The 21,629-nt window shown below is 46.9% G+C and overlaps 1 protein-coding gene and 1 non-coding gene across 2 annotated transcripts; one reads left to right on the top strand and one right to left on the bottom strand.

Moving 5' to 3' along the window:
- The first annotated feature begins 18 nt into the window (after positions 1-18).
- Positions 19-91, top strand: TRNAK-CUU (transfer RNA lysine (anticodon CUU)). The gene has a single exon. It is a non-coding gene; the product is annotated as a tRNA-Lys (tRNA).
- A 3,452-nt stretch (positions 92-3,543) lies between these two features.
- LOC136455099 (uncharacterized) lies at positions 3,544-18,884 on the bottom strand. Its single transcript, XM_066455258.1, has 5 exons — positions 18,466-18,884; positions 17,183-17,317; positions 6,350-6,428; positions 3,874-6,051; positions 3,544-3,555 (listed from the first exon to the last, which is right to left on the bottom strand). The coding sequence occupies exons 1-5, from the start codon at positions 18,882-18,884 to the stop codon at positions 3,544-3,546; spliced, it is 2,823 nt and encodes a 940-aa protein (XP_066311355.1).
- Between the last annotated feature and the right edge of the window lie 2,745 nt (positions 18,885-21,629).

Raw genomic sequence — 21,629 nt, forward strand, 5'->3', positions numbered from 1 at the left:
AATATGCCTACCAGCATTGCCCGTCTAGCTCAGTCGGTAGAGCGCAAGGCTCTTAACCTTGTGGTCGTGGGTTCGAGCCCCACGGTGGGCGTGATTTTGCCGCAAATTTTTTTGTCCTTTTAAATTTAGTTTGACTGCTGATTTTGCATGTTGTGATTTTGCCGCAGTTTTTTTTGTCCTTTTTAATTTAGTTTGACTGCTGATTTTGCATGTTGTTTTGTTTTCCGTTGGTTTGGTCCTTTCATTCAAAAGTTTTTACCACGCCATATGCCCATATGAAATCCAGTTCAGCATCGATAAACAGTAATACCATGTCCATTACTCCATTAGTACAGTGGGGAAGATGCTTAATAGTCCATTCCATTTCTTTGAATATATTTCTGGCAAGGTCATCTGTTTCAAAACTCTCTGTCCTTTCTGGCTATCCATTTTAAATATGCTTTAAGACATTTTATTTATACTAATGATAAGTTCTAATTACTGGGCTACCAAATTAGGAATTATTACCCTAGTAAAGAATCTTCAAACTAAATTACTTGTTAAACACTTCGTCCATTATTCCAAATTATAAAATGCTTTGGGCTTTCTAGATACATAGATTTTGTTATGCACTTAGATATACACTATGTCTAGCTATACAATTAAACTAATGTATCTAAAAAGTCAAAATGTCTTATATTTTAGAAAAGGAGGAGTATATTTTTAAAGTTGCTACAAGAGACTCACTGAGATTATCACACCTTATATATTGCATCTATAGTTTGAAAGTGTTGCAGCTATATAAGTGGTTGCTACTATGCTCAAGTTTAAGGCACTATGACATATATGTTTCTACAAGGATAGTCCAAGTGATTTCTTAGAAGTAAAATTATTGCATGTATTAGCAAAACTTGCATATTATTGCATCGGATCTAATTTACATTAGGAAAGGACAGAGTCAGGATTTGGACGAATCATATGCACATACATATTCAAAGAAAGTGGCCCACTTCATAAAATAAACAATCATTTTTTCCCACTCCATCTCAGTTGAATAACTATATACTAATACTAAATTAAAAATAAGGAGATTAGCGAATTAGATGCTATCACAATTCATATCAACAAGATAATGCATCTAGATTCCAATCTGGTGATTTGGGTTTTAGTGATTGATAAGCAAAATGCTTGTGGACTAACATGTGTTTTGCAGTGGATAATGTACATTGGTTAGTCACAAGAACGGCTACCGTGTAGTAAAATTGAACCAAACTATCCAATCAAAACTAGATCATTTGTTTTACTAAAATCGAACATCTAGATTCCTTAGCTAGATAGTTTTGATGGTCATCTTATATCCTATATTCTTATAAAGCAAAACCCACTACCATATTTCTCTATGATTTTGTGAAGCCACATCATCACGAAGGCCCCCACTAATTTCCTTAAGCCATGTCACCTCAACCATCTTCCAAGCACATCTGAAGCATTCACAAGCACAGGCGTCGCCACCACCATCTTATTCTCATCCCACTCACGCAAAGGCTAGCAGGCCTGCACGAGGCCAACAGCCATCAGCCTCCTCTGTTCCTTGAGAACACGAAGCGAACATGCATTGCAGCAATCAAGTCATGTCCACTTAAGCCTTGTTTAGATACGTATGTATTCATCTCAATTTACATGTATTGGAGTGAATTAAAGTAAAATTAAACTAAGTCACGTTCCATTCCACTCCAACGCATCCAAAACCTTAATGTTGCACGCGCCCCTACGTCTTCCCTGCCATCACTCCTCATCTGTCAACTGACCGTGTATACATAACCCCAGGTAAGGACGAGTCCTCTCCCAATTCGATTCAGATTTTGATAGCTTCAGTTGGTTCTCTCCTGTGGCATCCGCAATCGTCCTGCACCGGTGTCCTCTGGATGTGCGCCCAGCTCCTTCCCCCCGCGCACATGCCGCGGTCAGTGCTGGTGCGGAGGGCGGAGGTCGCCCGGAATTCACCACCGTGCGGCCATGGAGGAGCAGCCCGACACGGCCCATCCACCTCCGTGCGGTGACGCCCGCGCGCAGTGCCGCGGCCCGTCCTTGCCCGTGCTTGCTGCTCAGAGATGGCCACGACGGAGGCACGGCGAGGTGCTCCAACTCAGAGATGTGCTTGCTACTGCACTTCGTGTCTAACCTCCCGCGCCTGCCGGCTGATGCGTGCAGCACTCCTGCAGGCCGCCACTGCTGCCCTTCTTGCCTGCATCCTTCCCGCGCCGCCCACCCCATGCAGCCCGCTCATCTCTGTGCTGTGTATTAGCTCACAATATATAATCTCCTATTCTCCTCCATGTGACCGTGTTTTCTTTGATGAAGTTAAAGATTGAAGATTAGAGTGGTGCCTTTTATTTAGTTCATTCACGGTGGACTACTGATGCAACCCTTTTAATGTATAATAATTTTCGTGTAAGTATAATTAAATCAATTAGTGGTCATGGTACAAATATATCCCCCATGATCCAACATTCAATTCATGTTCATATAGTTTTTTGTCTTTAGTTACACCCCTGGCAAAAATTTATAAATCTATTCCCTACTTATATCACATATATACTTGTATTTATTTATACACCATCGCGATTTCTTACATCCTATTTCTCCTAACTCAATTCAAATGACTTTTACATTCCCCCAGCAACGCCCGGAGAATTTACCTAGTAATTCTCTCATTTAGACTACAAATTAGACATTTTATTACATGGCATTTCAATTGTATTGGCGAGAGATATGTAAGAACATTCAAGATCATCTCCAATACCACCAGATCGTTCTCATTTAGACTACAAATTAGATATTTTACATGGCATTTCAATTGTATTGACGAGAGATATGTAAGAACATTCAAGATCATCTCCAATACCACCAGATCATTTAGTCTAGGAAACAAGACACCTCAGTTTTTTCTAGACTTGGCTAGTACTTGCAATTTTTTGTTACGTCAGCAAGATTATATATCAAATTTATTATGCTTGCAGTATTTTTATCCATTAGCTTCTTCTGATCGAAACCATTGTGTCCTACTGCGGTCCAAGATAGAGCCATCTATAGTCTATAAAACAAAACCCCACTAACAATTTTTCTCAATCCACAGCGCTCCACGTCATCATTCCCTCCAGCCACGTCACCTCTAAGACTAAGACCGTTTGATCTTAAGCACAATTTTAATCATGTCCATCCATTTATTCCTCCATGCAAGTGCCCGTGGGAGATATAACTCCAGGTACCCAGGGCGCAAGACATGGGCCGCACCATCAGGAGTGGTCCAGCCCACAAGATCAAGACGTGCGGCGTACGGCGCTGGTCGACGTGCACCGCAAGGCATTTAGAAAATATGATTTATTAGGACTCTTATAGACAGTGGCGAATCTAGGATTTTGTCAAAGGGTATGCCGCTAAAAAAATTTCATATATAATTCGATAAATCCATTTCAACAATTCGGTAATAATTGTAAAATTGACAACATGATTCAGTATATATGCACTAAATAACACAATAAGGCTTAAATTCATGGATTAAGTTCAAACCATCCACTAAGTATAGTATAAATAGTTCAAAAGCCATATCAATAATTGAAATAAGGCATAAAAGAGAACCAGAGACTTACAATGCTATTTTTGTGACTATTTTATTCGACGCTTTCGAAGGGACATAAATGTATTGATTATATCATCTTCATCAACTTCAAAGAAAATATCCCGCTCAATGAAAGTGACTAGACAGTCATCCAGAAGACTATCTCCCATCTTATTTCTTAACTTTGTTTTTACAAAAACCATTGCAGAAAATACCGTTTCAACACTTGCCGTTGCCACAGGTAGAAGCAATACCAATTTGAGGAGCTCATAAACCATATCGTACACTTTGTGCCTCTTTGTTTCAACAAGCTTAACTGAGAGATCAACAATATTGTCTAGACCTTTAAAGCTATCATCATGTCTCATGTCATCAATATAATTATCTAGCTGCAACTCAAGTTTGAGTAAATTATTATTTGAGAACTCCTTTGGGTAGAACTCAGCTAGTCTACGTAGCTTCTGTGCATCAAAAGAAACAAATGACTTGGAAGGACTGAAGGCCGACATACAAGACAACAACTCCATATTAATCTCATCAAACCGATTATCAAGTTCTTGACTTATTTGATCAATGACACCAATATATATTTCTCTTCTAAAGTGGTCATCATTGGTTTGCTTTTGGGCATGAGCTTTCCTTGCTGATTTTCCATAAGGAACATAATCACCATCCATAGCAGGAACTTCAACACCATGTTTATCGCAAAATGAAGTGACCTTCTCAAGAAAATTATCCCAACCATCAGACCTCAATTTTTGCATTCTTTTCTTTGCCACATTAATAAGTGATATTGCATTAAGAATATCTTGGTCCCTTCTTTGTAAACACTCAGATAACTCATTTGTATATCCAAGAATAATATACATTAAGTATGCAAAGAAAACAAACTCAAAGTTCTCAAACGCTCCGGTCACAAAATGTATTTTGGTCCAATCATCCTTATATGCAGGATCATCCCCAAGATCAACCAGTACATCATGGATTGCTTCATACATAGTAATGATACTGCATACAGTTTTGTAATGAGATCCCCATCGAGTATCTCCAGGCCTAGGCAAACCCATCTCTTGATGTAATCCAGTTCCAGATTCAATTTCACCACAGTCAAGTGCTTTCTTGACATTATCAAGCCTAGCATTTCTAAGCATGTCATGACGCTTACAGGAAACTCCAACAATATTCAACAAGATAGATATTTGATCAAAAAAAGTCTTGCAATCAGTATTTCCCTTGGCAACAGCAACAAGAACCAATTGGAGTTGATGAGCAAAACAATGAATATAATAAGCAGAAGGTGATTCTTGCATGATCAATGTTTTCAACCCTTTAATATCTCCTTTCATGTTGCTAGCCCCATCATATCCTTGACCATGGATTTGAGTCATAGTCAAGCCATGACTAACAAGTAAAGCTTCAATTGCATCCTTAAGTGATAAAGAGGTAATATCATCTACATGAACAACTCCAATGAAATGCTCACATGGTCTTCCCAATTTATCAACATAACGCAAGCAAAGAGCTAGTTGTTCTTTATGTGATATATCACTAGACTCATCAGCTAAAATTGCATAGGGCTCATCACCAAGTTCTTCAATTATTTTCTTTCTAGTTTCTAGGGCACAACAGTGAATAATTTGCTTTTGTATGTCTGGGCTAGTTAAGGTACAGTTACCTGGAGCATTGTCCAAAACATACTTCTTCACTTCTTCACTATTTCCGGCAAGAAATTTCAAAAGTTCAATAAAATTCCCTCTGTTGCTAGATTCTTCACTTTCATCATGTCCACGAAACGCCAACCCTTGATGCAAAAGAAACTTGATACATCTAAGTGAATAAGTCAATCTTTTCTTATAAAGATGAAGATCCTCGTCACTCCACTTCTCAATATTATAATCAATTGCTACCTTGGGATTTGTAAAGCCAATGTATCTCTCTTGAGCTGCAATATGTGCCTTAGAACCCATATATTTGCGAAGTGCTTTCTCTCCTATATTCCAATTCTTCCAGCCATCAACAGTAAATGTGTCTGACCCAGTACCCTTCTTGAACAAATAGCATATGAAGCAAAACACAACATCCTTCTTAATACTATACTCAAGCCAATCATTATTATACATCCAACAATAGTTGAATCCCCGATCTCTATCTGAAATCTTTCTTTTTGGAAAATCATGTGCAATAGGTTTGAATGGACCTTTAATAATATATGCTCTTCGAATTGCATCTTGATCGTTAACAGGATATTTTAGAATAGGATGTCTTTCACCTGGATCATGTGGAAGGTGATTGGTGTCATAAACTCGTGGCAGTGAAGACGGTTGTGGCGGTGGCATAGGATTTATAATTTCCTCAACTACTCTCTCATGAATCTGCTCTTCCACCACAGGTTCAATCGGATCAGGATTAGAAGTAGCAGCAGCTGCCGCAGCCTTCTTCTTTGCTGCATGCTTCTGAAAAAGAGATGCAATGTCCCCGTTTCTCTTCATAACTGCATAAATATTATAAAGAACACAATGTCAAATAATTAAATAAATTGCGCTTGCACGATTGAACTCTCAGATGCGATTATGGATCACTCACATGATATGAGTACTGAACAAAAGATCAATCAAGATCGACTCTGATGTTGAGAAAAATCCTCCACCTCGCCGCGTGATAGATGATTCTATAATTTTAGCGCTAAGCAATTAGCAATTAAAGTACACATGAATTTTTTTAAAAAGCCAAAGAACAAAGATTGAATCTCACCAGAACAACTGTGATCACAAATTCACTTAGATACCGCCGGTGGCCAAACAGGACATGAGGTGGGAGGTTCTCTTCGTAACTGCACGAATATTAGAAAAACACGATGCTAAATAATGAAGCAATCTATTATTGTAATATTAGCAAATAACACAAGAGATTAGATCAGGGAAACTGAGAAAGTGTGGCGTAGTCGTACTCACCGTGTCTCTGTGACTCTGCCGTCAGGGTGTCCGGCGGCGCCGGCGCAGTGACCGTGTCTCTCGCTCCGCCTGTTCGTGACTGCCTATCGAGATTAGATTAGGGAAAACCAAAAAGTCATGCTTACGCTAACTGCGCCATGCACTTTGTGGTCCGTCGAGAATTTCTTCGGCCGCTCGCGCTCACCACGGGCCGTCCGATCGTCATCCAGTTAAGCTTGTTGAAGCCCGTGGATCCCTGACGACGTATCGTTGATGACATGCCCGATCGTCACCCAGTTACTGCACCATGCATATGAAGCCGGAAGGCCGTGGGAAAACTGGTCCAGCCTGTCTTAGAAGTTAGAACAGGCCCAGTTCTTGGATGGGCCAATAGCCCAGGCAAGCTGAACCAACGCTGTGCCTCAGGTTACTCGATTCAGAGTCGTTGATTACTCGATTGTTACTGTACCACAGGTTACTTGATTGTTACTGTGCCGCAGGGTATGCCAGTGCATACCTGGCATACCCTGTGCCTCCGCCACTGTTTATAGATGTTGTAATCCAAATAGAATACCTACCATATAGCCGACTAGGATACTTTCCTTATAACTCTACCCCTTCAGAGTAAATAAGGAGGGACAGCGGTCCTCTGGTCGCCATGGTCATCCAGACCCAGATACAAATCCTGGGTTTAGTCTACGGTTATCTCATCGATACAAACCAACAGAGCACAGGACGTAGGGTTTTACGTCATCTTGACGGCCTAAACCTGTATAAATCTTGTGTCTTATGTCTCTGTTATCATCTAGTTCCTAATCACGTGCATCTCTATCAATCAATCTACCATCGTGGGTATACCCCTCGGTGACGATATTTAGTCGATAGTGCCCACTCACAAACGGTTTCAGTAGTGGATGACCATGCACGTACATACTGCTAGCATTCTCTCAACCTCTTCTAACATCAATGATTCACTTCGCATTTGTTTCGGATGACTTCCTCTCTTCCTCTTCGAAAACTGACTACTAATAATTAAGCTATATGTAGATGACGTGATAGAATACAGTGAGGCAGTAGATGAGAGATGCTCTCCTTACATCCTCTTCCTCTGGCTGGCAGCAGCAAATCTCGACTCCTCATGAGACACTCTTCGATCCTCTTCCTCTGGCTGGCAGCAGCAAATCTCGACTCCTCATTAGTCATGACCGCTGCCCCAGTCCATCCATCCCAGTTGGTAGCCTTCAGTTTTGTTGCGCGTTGATGATCGATTCCCTGCTCTGATCGTCACCATGTTTCCCCCACATTTCAGTAGTCGCAACCCATGCACACATCTGCCGGCGCTTCGTCCCTTGGAGCTTTGCACATAGAACCAACATGTTGCTCTCCTCCAATCAATCGATTCACACATTTCAACCTCCTTGTGCTCCACCAACGAATACACCAGCATGAGCGACAACGTTACTGTCCAATCTTCTGGTGAGAACGCATGGTGTACAGATTGCTCCGTTGTTGTAGTGGATCAGGTACAGTTGCAGGTTAATTATTTTATTTTTTCTGTGATAGTGTCACGATCAATCAATTATATACATGATTACAGGACACTTAATTACTTAATTAATCTGTCTTTCTACAACCTATTTATGTTAGGACTCCGATTCTAGATTGATATATAGAGCAGGATGGTTTGATCCTAGCTCATTGATCACTTGATCAAAGATCGCCAAACTTTTAGTTAACATGTCAGGTCACGCATGGAGACCATTTTCTATGTGCAGCTGCTTTCGCTTCGGAGAACATGGAGTGTTTGACCTGACGTCTGTCCTATCTTACTACTCTAGCATGCCTGCCTAGACTCCTGAAAATAGATCATTATTTCTCTCACATGTAGGCTCCGTTCGGCTTGCTGAATCTTGGCTGAAACTGACTGAAAACACTGTTTTGACTGAATTGTTGTGAGAGAAAAACACTCTTCCGGCTAAAAAAACAAGTCAAACAAGTCGAATATGGGGTAAGCCGAGCGGGGTCATACTTTTGTGTTGCAGCAACTGTTTATAAAAACTGATTAATGCTAATTGTGTTATATTTTGTATTGTGACTAAAATAAAAAATTGTAACGAAGACTCCTCATTTCTTACATTATTTACAATCCCGAAACGTGCAGGGAATATTCAGGCTTAGCATGTCAAAATAGAATATTTCCTTTGATCTTTACTCATAGCCACGCCAATTGTTCTCACTTACAAGTGACTTCCTTGAACCGAGGGCAAATGCTTTTGTGACCAACTGCTATATAATATATTGTCTTGGTATCCCGCAGCAACGCGTGGTGTATTTTACCTAGTTTATTAAGCTTGTAGTATTTTTATCCATTAGCTTCTTCTGATAGAAACCATTGTGTCCTACTACCATTCAAGATAGAGCCATCTATACTCTATAATATACATAAATTCAATCGATGATAGAATTACGTCTCATCCCCTATCTATATCTATAATATATACTCTTATAAAAAAAACCCACCAGCATGTAATTATGAATCTGCATGCACATGTGCAATTATGATAAACTATCTCTTCAAGTTTTTCAAAAGAAATAAACTATCTCTTCAAGCACTCTATCCACGCCCTCAAGCCACATCACCTGTTAACATGTTTTTAACTTGCAACATCATCCACTGTTGGGTTCATAAATCCGGTGTCCCTCACAGACCGGCTTCCCCGTAAAGGCTCGGCCCAAGCAGACAACGCGCAACTCATGGGCCGACCCAAAAGTCTAAAACAATAGGCTAGAAGGGCGGTCCAGTCACCGATCGGAAGGTCTGTTTAAGGAGGAACAGCGCCCGCTTGTCGACTCCGGCCCACCTCTCCGACCGGAACGCTCACTTCGGTCTCTAGCCGCCTCCGGACGGTCTCTCCGACCGGAAGGCCTGGCAAAGCACTACCTACGACTCTAACCCCACGTCTTTGACCAGGGTATGCAAAGACCCTGCTCACTGCTCTTCTTCGAGTGACGCAACCAAAGCCGACTGGGACCAACCGACCAGGGACGCCCGCCCGGAAAGGACCAGGGAACGAACGGAGAAAGCAAGGCAAGGCACTCAAGTCAAAACCATGATACCAGGGACCGTACCCTGTCACCTGCAGGAACAGTACTCTGCAACCGCCCTGACATAAACAGTATTGTAGGCGCCGACATTTTCCTCTACAGTATTGTGGACACCGTTAACTCCCATACGGTAAGGCCCCCCACATGCCTCTGGGTATCGACAGTGTTGTGGGCGTCGGGATTTACCATACCGAGTGAACGCGGTGAAACTCCTCACATGCCTCTAGGCATCAACAATATATGCAGGTGCCGACATCTATCATACCCAAAACAAGACGACGTAACCTTCCACATACAACCGACATCTAACAGTGTTGTGGGCGCCTACCATCCTCCCGTACCCGCTGGCGTGGGCAACAAGACTTAGAAGCATACGAACTCTCTCCCTCTCACTTGTAAGGTCACCCCCTTCATCTATAAAAGGAGACGTGCTCTCTCTCATGAGACTCAGATGATTCAAGTTCATACAGGCTAATCTAGTGTCGATCAAGTTCACTAGCTCACAACCACAAAACCGCTAGGTTCAAACCTCAAGCACACGCTTGAACACTAAGCTCATAGAGGAGCTCCTGTCGCTCTCGGCCCTTCCAACCGGAGCCGACTGGACCACTCGCGCACCCCATCTTTCTCCTTCTCGTTTGTAACCTCACTGCAAACTGCGAGCACCTAAGCTCAGGAATAAAGTCACCGACTGACTCAAATTGGACGTAGGGCATGTTGTCTGAACCAGTATAAACCATATGTCATTGAGTGCTAGGCCACCTCCGATCACAACGTGCGGCAAAACTACAAATATTTACTTGTTGGTCACTTTCTGCACCGACAGTTGGCGCTGTCCGTGGGGAGACGTTGTACGTTCAACACTTTTTGGTCATCGGATGGCCCACTTTTATGCCACCCTCGTCGTGGCGGGCTCAGGCGATACGGTTCGTTTCGGCTCGCTCGAGTTTCCCGCTCCCCCACCGGTTGGGATGCGGGTTCTACCCATCTTCGAGCCATCCTAGGCCTTCCTCTTCAGAAGTCTGGACTTCATCGTCGATCGGCTCAGCGTACTACACCTCCGTGAGGAGGCTCATGTCTTGGCACCCGTCGGAGGGGCGCCCTCCATCGACTCCAGGATGCACGACTTCGACGACGCGGCATCTGCGATTTATTCTGAGCAAACTCTCTGCTCAAACCCCACTGTGAGTAACGTACATGCTGTTATTTACTTACTATTCTCTATCTCTCGCCAATTACCCGGAGGAACCCTATTGTCCCCGACGTGACCGCCATACGACTAGTTCCCCCTATGGCCTCACGTCTTCCGCTGACGCATACGCCTAGGGGCTCCAAAGGATGCCAGTGCTGCCCCCTCTCGCATCCGAATTCGTGGGAATGGCGAGCTATGCTCCCACCTGTTTCCTTGACCTCATGGATGATGATGGTGAGAGTGACAGCTCCAGCATCAGCGACATGGCGCCTAGCCACCGTCCATCCTAGGAGTGCGCTATGGCGGACGCTCTGGGACACCCACCGGCAGAAGTAGAGTCCTCATAGACTCACACCTCATCGGACTCTCATGCGGAGACCCCTGAGCTCACACAGAAGCACGGCGAGGCACTATGACAGCAGTGGCTGCATCAGCCACTAACTACATCAACGTGCTCGACGCACCACACTACACCTCGTGCGTATAGACCGGCGAGCAGCGCCCGGGGTCACGCTCGTCAGGTCCAGCGCAACACCATGGATATGGGGAACAACCCCCCACAGTTCGCTTGGGCCAGTCAGAACATCACCGCCGCGGCAATGTGAAACAACCTGATTTCTGTGAAGGAAAATCCACATAGTCGAAGTATAATATGACTGTTGTAGATCATATTACCCAAATTCCAGTCGAATGCCACATCCATACAACGATAATATCAGAGTACAAATAGTGCGGAATTACATAAATTATTACATCGCCGCATTGGCGGAATCAAAAGTAGCATTCATTCAGAATAGCTTGGAGATAAGATCGCCAAAACTCGAGCGTAGGAACGAACCCCTCAATCGTCAAATTCCTCAGAGCTATACTCCTCAGCAGAACCTGTGTGCCAAAATTTATCAGTACGATTTGTACTGGCCACTCCCACCCTATGAGCAATGCTTTGTGGAAATTGGATGCAAGTTGGATATAATCACAAGGAACTTATAAGGCTGGGGTTTCCTATGTATTAGCATATCAAGTATATAATAGTATAGTCAAGTTTTAACACCATTCCCACACACACATTCCACCCCATTTCTGTCTAGAGCCAGGTTCCGATCCTGGGATCGATATACCACCATCTCCATATCATCACCATACCATCACTCAGTCGATAGGCCAACTCCCTCTCAGCACTGTCTCATGGCCCGTAGCCCCTGGCTACAACCGACACTCTCTCACGAGGGAAGAAGAGAAGAACTCATCTCGCTATCTAGTTTAAGCAAAACCCAGGAAAGGTCCATAGCCGACAAGTTGGCATATGTATCGATCGATCAACCATACACTCTGCAGAGGTTTTACATAACCACAAGATCTGCCTTCTTCGCTGACCGTCGTCAACTGGGCTGATTCCGGCCGCTTGCTAGCTTAGGATAATGCCACTCTACCATTCAGCCCTGGTACACCCCAAGTCTAGTCTTGGGTGGCTGAAACTATGAGTCATGAGCCAGGTCCACATGGTCTCCATGAAGTCTCAGAAGGGTGTGGGGGAAATCCTCTGTGCCTCGTACCTCCTTGCATTGTCCACTATCAACCTAGCAGTAGTGGCAATATCCTACCAAGTAGTCCAGCCGTCCCGCACCATATAGGGCGAGTGGTATGTAAGGCTTTTCGGTAAGTCTGAGTACTAGTAAGTCCTTAGGGATGACCAAGCCAGAATGTCTTCATCAAGGTTTTACCATGCCACCACAACACCTCCACCCTGGGCTCCTCCCATCATAGGTTCACACCCAGGGCCACCTCATATCACCATTTACCCACCACAGGTATCCATTCCAGGGGTGCCCAGGTAGCACCTCACGGCAAGACTTGCCCCAGGCTCATCGTATACTCCAACTTGGTCGACACAATCCTCACCCTCCACACACCCAAGTCACACACGCAGCACTCTCCCCAAAGTCCAGATAACTCCAGTTTCCACCACGCTTCAATATAGTATATATAGTGTAGTAGAAATAATAAGCAGTGAAATATAGCAGCGAGCGTGTGACTAGCCTAATAGTAGGGTGAGCAGGGGTAAGGTTGCATCAAGGTAAAGGCCATCAATAAAGCATACTATCATGCAAGTCCTATCATAGTGTGAAAATAACGATAAAGTAAGGCAATAGCAGTTCTATATTAGCCATGCGTAATAAGTGCTATGAGATTGGGTGGGATGTGGCACCTTCAGTGTAGTTGTCTCTGTACTCCTCACGGTACTCTCGGTCCTCGTCCGTCTGGTTCTCCTTCAAGTCTGCAAATGATCGCATTATAGTCACGTTAGCGATGTCTATAGAATAGCACAAAAATCAATGAAAATTCAAAAGAGCCAAATGCACTCAAACATGGGTTCATTGCGTAGAGCTCGATTTTAGATGAATTTTGGTCCTGGTCTTGTATTTTTCTGAGTTCGTATGAATTAGTTATGAATTTCTGAAGTTTCAACCATTTCTGAAAATGGAAAAGGCTGAATTAATCTTGGGCTAACACGTGTCACACTCCTGTTGGTCCACGTGGCATGCTGACATCAGTATGATGTTAGCATGACATCATCATCTCGGTTCTGGTACTGACAGGTGGGTCTAGAGCAGCTGACGTTAGCATGACATCATCATGACATCACCTCTGCTGTGTTTGTCACTGACAGGTGGGTCCCACATGGCGGTGTTACTAACATGTGGCCTCGGTCAACGGTCAACGTTGATCGATCAATGGCCAATACAGGTCGAGCCTCAATTGGGCTGGTTGGGCCTGGATTTGGGTCAGGCTTGGCCCGCCATGTGGCGCGCGCTGGTGCGGCCACGTTGTCTTACTGGGCCACTAATGGGCTATGATCCATGGGCGCAGGTGAGGCGTGGTTCATGGTGAACCCGCATGTGTTGGTCCATAGACCGCAGAGCCGGTCTATGAAGGACTTGGTCCATTTACTCCTTCCCAGGGTTCGGTTCACGTGCACGACATGGTCGTGGTCGGAGCTCAGTGGAACTACTCGGGACGTGGTCGACGTGGTCATGGTCAGAGCTCGGCGGAGCTGCTCAGGACGTGGTCGATGTGGCTCATGGTCGGAGCTCGGTGTGGCTCGCTTTCATCCTTGGATGGATGGGTACATGGTGAGTCGTTGTCACAATGAAGCTGTGTCGTCGTGGAAGATGTTGATGAAGAGAATTCCCATCAAGTTCATCGAAAGATCAGCACGCACAGTGCACGGACGTGTGGCTGGCAAGGGGAAAATCCCCTTCTCTTCCCCGATGGGGCTCCCGTCGGCGGTGAGGTCACCGGCGAGCCCCCGCGGTGGCGCTAGCGTCTGATTAGGGTAGGCAATAGCTTCCCCATGCCATGGCGACTGTGACGATGGGGTCAGGGCGATGGCTAGGGCTTCCTAGGGCTCTAGCCATGGTGAACGGCGGTGTGGGTTCATCAGCATGCATGGATAGGGCTGCAGTGGTAGCGAGAGCCCAGTTGGAGGAGCGTGTGAGCTCCACGGTGCTTCTACGGCCATGGTGGGCGTGTTGAAGGAGCTCCTAGTGCTCCCAGTGGCTCCGGCCATGGTGGTGGGGGCAAAGTAGAGGCGGTGGCGCTCCGATGGGGTGCGGTGTGGCAACGTAGGGCTCCAGTGGGCTTCTTCCTTGGCTAAGGTGAGCACGGTGTGTCTCTCATCATGACAGAGCCAGTTGGTGTGTCAACGTCGCCTTTACCGCGATGTAGAAGACGTAGTGGTCTCACCATGGTTGTGCTCTTGGCCATGGTGAGCGTGCCCATGCATGTGTGCTCCTGCTCCAATGTACAATGTCATGGCTGGGGTCCTCCTTTTGGCTGATGGCAGCACGCATGGCGCGTCCTGGGTCTCGGCAAGCATGGCCATGGTGGTCTCCCTAGCTAACCAGTTGGGCTAGGCTAAAGCTCGAAGCTTCAGCAAGGTTTCGATCATGGCGGTGCATGTTCCATTTGGCTAGGGAGGTGGTCTCAGCAAGATGGCTCACCGCGGGGAGCTCAAAGGCGATGGTGGTGGTGCGGTGTCGTCGGTGTAGCAGAGCCGAGCTGGGATAGAGGTACTCACCGTCTTCCACACCGGTGGCTCCTCCCTTCTTGCTCTGACTGCGGCGTCCTTCTCTGTGCCTCTCCTTCTCCTCTCGTCCCTCGGCTTAGTGTGTTGGTGCAAACCGCACGGCTCGTCAGTGGCTTGTGCGCGCGTGGGCGGTAGGGTGCTGCTGGGCCAGCTTTGTGGGCCATGCGCATGAGTGGGAGGGTAGGCGGGCTTGGCTGGGCTGGCTCACAAGGCCGAGCAGGCCTGGGCTGCTGTTGTTCCCTCTTCTTTCCTATTTCCTTTTCTTTTTCTATTTCTTTTTGTATTATGTTACACTTCTTTCATGTATATAAATCAAAGTGGCATATTTCTCCTTTGGTATAATGTCCCATGGTGATAAACATTGGTCATAGTATATGTTGGGATATTAATCCCATGTTAGTACATTTATTTATAAACAAGTATTTGTTAGCTTTTATTAATCAACACATAAACCCAAATAAAATCCAAATCACCATGTTGAATATAATGCAACTTGATGTATGCTATGTGGTAAAATAAATTCAAGGTGATGAGGTGAGATACTTGTGCAAGTCATGTAGGTTTAGTTAGATTACGACTAATGCAACACTTAGGGTTAGTTCCTACAAATGTCACTCATCATCTCATGGGGTTTTGAAGAAAAAAATTTGTAGTTGGGATTTTTGGTGTGTGGATTTTTGGGTTGTTACACAATGCTTCTGCACGGCCTATCCGAACCGAACAACCCTCATAAATAGGCGATCCACCAGAACCTCCGGGCACTAGTGGAGATCGCCACCGTGCAATAGGCGGAGAGCTCCATATCGCGACGCCAACTCACGACATCACTCCCCACCAGGGGAATAGGGATGTAGCAGATGGGTCGCTCCACCCGATCCCCACGATGGTCGCCGAGTGCGGCATAGGAGGCTGCATTGGCACCTCACCTTGACTTGACGACCGCTCCATACCGACCGCCTATCTACGCGTGGCTCGGGCCAAATCAAGACACACATAGCAGCAACCAGAGTCCTAGCCCTAATGGCCCGGGACCGCGGACCTATGTCCAAAACCTCCAGCAAGCATCTCTCCCGCCATGCTCCAATGGAGGCTAGGGCAAAGGTTAGGCCAAGCGCTAGGATCAGGATGAGGGCCCCTCCACGTAGAGGGGGAAAAACAGAAAGGATCGCCGCCGACCGGCCAACTCCGTGTTGGACGCCACGGCTAATCACTTGGGCATGCGGCCCCAGCAGGACCCTTTGGGCCACTTCCACGAGCTCATGGAGGGCCCGTGCACCAACTACGACTACCCCGCCAAACACCTCTACAAGGACTACCAACTCCTCAAGCGTCTTCTACGGCAGGCTGGCTGGCCAAAGGAAGAAAAAGGCGAAGAAGCAGCGATCGAGAAAGGGGGCATAGCGGGCAAGGATCTGAACGACTGAAGGTTGAAGTGATCCAACCGGACACCTACTGACTGAAGGACAACAACGACGACATTCTCTCCAAACGCTTGGAACAACTATGTCGTTTTTCTTCCCCTAAGTTTCAGTCTTACCATTATTTACTTAGAGTATGCTCCTAGGAAAGCACCCCGACCAGAACATTTTTTAGCCCATGGTGCTCGGGAGCTCCACTAGGGTGCCCTACTACCTCTCTGTTTTGTTTACTATCATATGGTGAAATTCCTTCCTACCCGACCAAAAGGGGAGCTCATTCCTTTAATTTTCCTTACGTAGCTTTGCTTTAAAACATTCCGACCGATCGCACCCCGCCTTTCCCTATGGTTACGAGCAGTTGAGCCTCACGGGCCATGCCCTGGGCTCCCAAGGTTGCAGCCTACAGGACAAACGGATAGGTACAAGAGAGAAAGAATAAAAAACAAAATTATGCTAAGGGAAAACTAAGAAACAAAAGGGAACAAGCTTCCCCGAATGGAGTGACTCCATCACAGAAAATGAAACCAACTGTAGTCATTAAGCGCATAGGAACATTTACATGGAGGCTCTCCCATGAACATAAACTTTTTACGTTCACTAAACTACTTATATTTTACAAGCTATTAGACCGGCTCGGCGGCATCTGCTGTTAGAGCAATCGGTGAAGGCGTGGGCTGCTCACTCCCTGGTGGCATGATGTTTGGCTCGGTCGAAGCTAGGGTGACATCCACCTTTGACCTAGGCTCTGTGCCATCCGTAGGCTGGGCAACGTCCTCCCCATGCATGCTTCTGGCCATGTCTTCACGATGGACGTCCATCACCCACTGAGCAAAGACTTGCTCTGCCACTGACCTTGCGTGCGGCAGCAAGCTCTCTCTGATCGATTGGATATCCTCTGTGCTCAAGCCTTCAGCATACCCACTGTAGATAGTAGCAAAGTCCAGGTTCAGGTGGTGCATCGCCACCGAAGTCAGCACCCCTGATGCCCTGTAGAATAGTTCACTCGTGATAAGGTCTCAGACCGCATTCGAGACCTCCGCTAGCTAGATGGCGGGCGCGCTAGTGCTTGGTACTAACCCAAAGACTTCCGAGATGATGAGCTAGGCAATATTGTAGATCTAGTCAAGTTCCCCCTTGAGAGCACGATGCTCTTCATGGGACTTGGCCAGCTCCTCTACATTCCAACTGAAGGTCGCCTTGATCATCTCTAGGTCCTGCTCCAGCATCTTCACCCTTCCGCCCAGCTCTGAAAGAAGAGCAACAAGCTCGAAAATAGGCCGAAGGAAAAAACCAACATGATGAAAAACAAAAAAGGTATGTACCGACACGAAAGTTCTCAAGGATGGAGAATTCCTCCACTTGTCGAGTCGCCTGCGCGCACAGTCGGGCGTTCGCCTCCTTCGTCCTCATCACCCAGCCCTGAAGCGCGAGCACCTCCTAGTTCGCCTCCGACCAGGCCTTTTGCTCCAACTCTAGGGCCTTCCATGCTAACTCCAGGGTGCTCCACTCTGACTCAAGGGCCACCAAGGACTCTTGAAGTGCCACCTTGGTGTCCGCTAGAGATGTCCGCAACCCCGCCTTGGTCTCCGCCTAGCGGGTCTTCACCGCCTCAAGCCCTTGGTCGGTGGCTGTTGCTTGCTCTGTTGCGTGCTGCCCCTCTGCCCGTGCCGTGGTCGCCTCGGCCACCTAGTCCTAGGACTCATGGTGAGTGGACTCTAGCTGATGCTCAAGCTCAGCCATTAGGGCGTGCTCCATTCAGAGGAAGCGGGACTTATGGGACGACATCACCTTCAGACTCTACAAAAAATAAGCATGCTAAGGCAACCAATAAAAGATTCAGAGTTCAAAGACAAGTATGGGAAACTCACCTCCACGGCAAGCTGTAGATCGACCTCGACTAACTGCTGAGCAGACTTAACTCGCTCCTAGGCGTCTTTGAGCCTCGCGGACAAGTTGGCGAGTTCAGACATCGCGACATGTCCTTGCCCCCAAGGATGTCCCAAAGCTGACCCTCCTGCGAATCCTGAAGGATGAACCACACCTTTGTTGGGTCCTTAGGGCAGGGCCACTCCAGGTCACCCTCCAGCAGCCCACCAGAGGGCCTAGCCTCCAATTGAACTACCGCCAGCTCCTACGATGACACCGGTAGCTCCACCATGTCATCAGCCTCATTGTTCGATGGGATATCCACCACCTCGGTTGCACGGGCCATCGTCGGGTGTTCCAACTCTGTCCTGGCCACATCCCCCACTGATGCCTTTGCCTCCAACAATAAGGGTGAGCCATGCAGCCCTCCAACCAATGAGGCAGAGAGCTCGACCTCCCTCGCCTCTTCCACCATAGCTGGTGGAGGAGGGGCCGCGAGAGTTACCTCCGACACGACCTCCATAGTCAACACCGGGATTGCCACTAATGTCGCCACCACTGCTACCACCATACCAGCAACTGACCCAAGGGGCACCACCCCCAGAAGGGAAGACTTCACCACCGCCACCCTATTCCCCCCATCTCTCACTGCGACACGCTGTAGGGTGGGCCTCCAAGTCTCCCGCATGGGAGTTGGGGCGATGCTCAACCCTGACATCGCCTGGCCACTCACAAAAAGTGCAGATAAGTCATAAAAGACTCAACAGCAAAAGATCAAAAAGGGACAAAGAAAAAACGTACCGTGGGGTAAGCAGCACTACTCTGAAGGCAGGACATGAAGTCGATGGGCCTATAGGGCAAGGGTCGCTCTCAGGATGCGACCCATGCCCCCTCGCTTTAGTCGGGGTGGAGTCCTCCTAATCAGCTCTTGCCTAGCCTACGGGTCGCCGCGACCCTCGGCTCGAGACTCCTCGACCGGAGCAGCAGGTAGGGCATCCTCTGGCAATGAGTCGCACGACGCACAGGTGCCAGTCCTCTCCTCGGACCACCCAACTTGCTTGGCCACGTCCATGGCAGGCGGGGCATTCTCCGGCTGCAAGTCGCGCATTGGCACCGCTCCTGGCGATGCACTAGTGCTAGTCCGCTTCTCGAACAACCTGGCTTGCTCGATCGCGTCTACGGTAGGTGGGGACGGGACCAGTGACACCACCAAGGGGCGCGGTGACTGCGTCCACTTTGCCTCCCATTTGCTGGCTATGTCCGTACTCGCTGCACGCTTCCTCAGCACGTGAACCACTGCGCGCTTTTCCACCTCCTGCTCATCACCAGCAGACATCGCTGCAGGGTCACGATGCTCCACCGAGGTCACAATGACCTCCCAATTTTCCTCCTCATTGAAGAAAACCATTGAAAGCATCTAGGCCCCTAGTTGGATTTCGGTGATTAATGTCAATACAAGATTACTATGACTAATGTGTGTTTTGCAGAGGCAATTAAGTTAGGTCATGGTAATGGAGATCGATTGGGCAATCGAGGTTGTCATGCCCCTACGATGGAAATCATTTCGGTTCTCAAAGGATGGACGACAAGGTTAAGGATGACTAGTTCTAAGTGTCAATTGGAGTTGAAGAGACACTTAGAGTAGTTTAGGACTTTGTTTTTCCTTTGGCCGTACTATGAAGGGGGGTATGAACGGGTAGCTTGACCTAGTTGAGTCTAGTGAGTTAAGTGTGGTGCACACTTATTAAAACTAGCTCTAGGTAGCTCCTATGAATGCCTAAGATCCTTTGGAGCAAACTTCATTCACATATGTTCAAAAGTTGGAAGTGAATGGAGTGTCAAACACTGACTGGACGCTGGCTCCGATGCGACCGGACGCTGGCCGCAGGGTCCGGTCAGTTCATTTGACTGAGGTAATCAAGTCTGGTGTGACCGGACGCTGAGGGCCAGTGTCCGGTCGACTCCAGTAAGGGTCTAAACTTGGGAAAGAGTGACCGGACGCGTCCGGTCAGTGGTGACCGAACCCTGAGTATCCAGTGTCTGGTCGTTTACAGTAAGCATCCAAGAGCGACCGGACACGTCCGGTCGGTACTGACCGGACTCTGACAGCGTCCGATCATCACTTGAAAACTGTACGCGGGATGAACTGACCGGAGCGTCCGGTCAAAATGATCGGAGCGTCTGGTCATCCCGCAGAAGCTCATAACGGTTCGTTTTTTAGGCTGCCTTATAAATAGAAGCTCCACTCATGAGTGGAGCAACTTTTGCTCATTCCAACAGCTGAGAAACACGTTTGTGAGTGCCAAGAAGAGCAAGGTCCTAGTGAGGTGTTTGTGATTTGAGAATCCAAGGTAGTAGCCTCACTAGCAAATCAAGAGTAGCAAAGTGTGCATCCATCTTCTCATTAGGCTTTGCGTGGTCAAGTGAGAGTTCATGCTTGTTACTCTTGGTGATCGCCATCACCTAGATGGCTTGGTGGTGATTGGGAGTTTGGTGTTCACCCGGCGGAGCTTGTGGGTGACCCAACTCAAGTTGTGAGCGGCTTTGGGTGATTCGCCGTGACGGAGTGTCGAAGAATCAACCCGTAGAGAGCACTTGATCCTTGCGCGGATCAAGGGGGAGCTACACCCTTGCGCGGGTGCTCCAACGAGGACTAGTGGGGAGTGGCGACTCTCCGATACCTCGGCAAAACATCGCCGCGTTCCTTTCTCTCTCTATTTACTTTGAGCACTTACTTTGAGTATTTAAGTTGAGCAATTCAATACTTGTTTTACATTCATAGAATTGCTTGCTAGAGTAAGTTTGGAACATAGGTTGCGAGGTTGTTGTGCATTTGTTTGATATAAACACTTTTCTAGGCACAACGGGTTAATTGGGCTATCCGTAGGATTTGATTATTGCAAGAGAATTTAGAATTAGCCCAATTCACCCCCCCTCTTGGGCATCTTGATCCTTTCAATTGGTATCAGAGCCTCATGCTCATGTTTTTAAGCTTAATCGCTTAGAGCAAGATGTCTCACGGGGATGGACCTCCTCCTATCTTTGAGGGAGATGATTTTCCATATTGGAAAATCCGCATGGAAGCGTACTTAGAAGCTCTAGACATTGGAATACTTAGAGCCGCCTCTTAAGGGTTCCCAACACCTAAGAATGCCGCACAACTTCAAGGCGATGAAGTGAATTATGAAAAATGGAATGCAAAGGCTCGCAACACCATCTTTAGAGGCCTTTGCAAAGATATGTTCAATCGTGTAAGGAACCACAAAGATGCCCATGCACTATGGTCGGACGTTTGTGCGCTCCATGAGGGAACCAAGAGTGAGCATGAGGAACGCTACCATCTTGTGATTAAAAAGCTAAATTCTTTTGAGATGTTTCCCAAAGAAAGTGCTAATGAGATGTATTCTCGATTAAATGTTCTTGTAGAGGAAGT

This window comes from Miscanthus floridulus, chromosome 5, assembly GCF_019320115.1.
Source record: "Miscanthus floridulus cultivar M001 chromosome 5, ASM1932011v1, whole genome shotgun sequence".
In the NCBI taxonomy this organism is placed as follows: Eukaryota; Viridiplantae; Streptophyta; class Magnoliopsida; order Poales; family Poaceae; genus Miscanthus; species Miscanthus floridulus.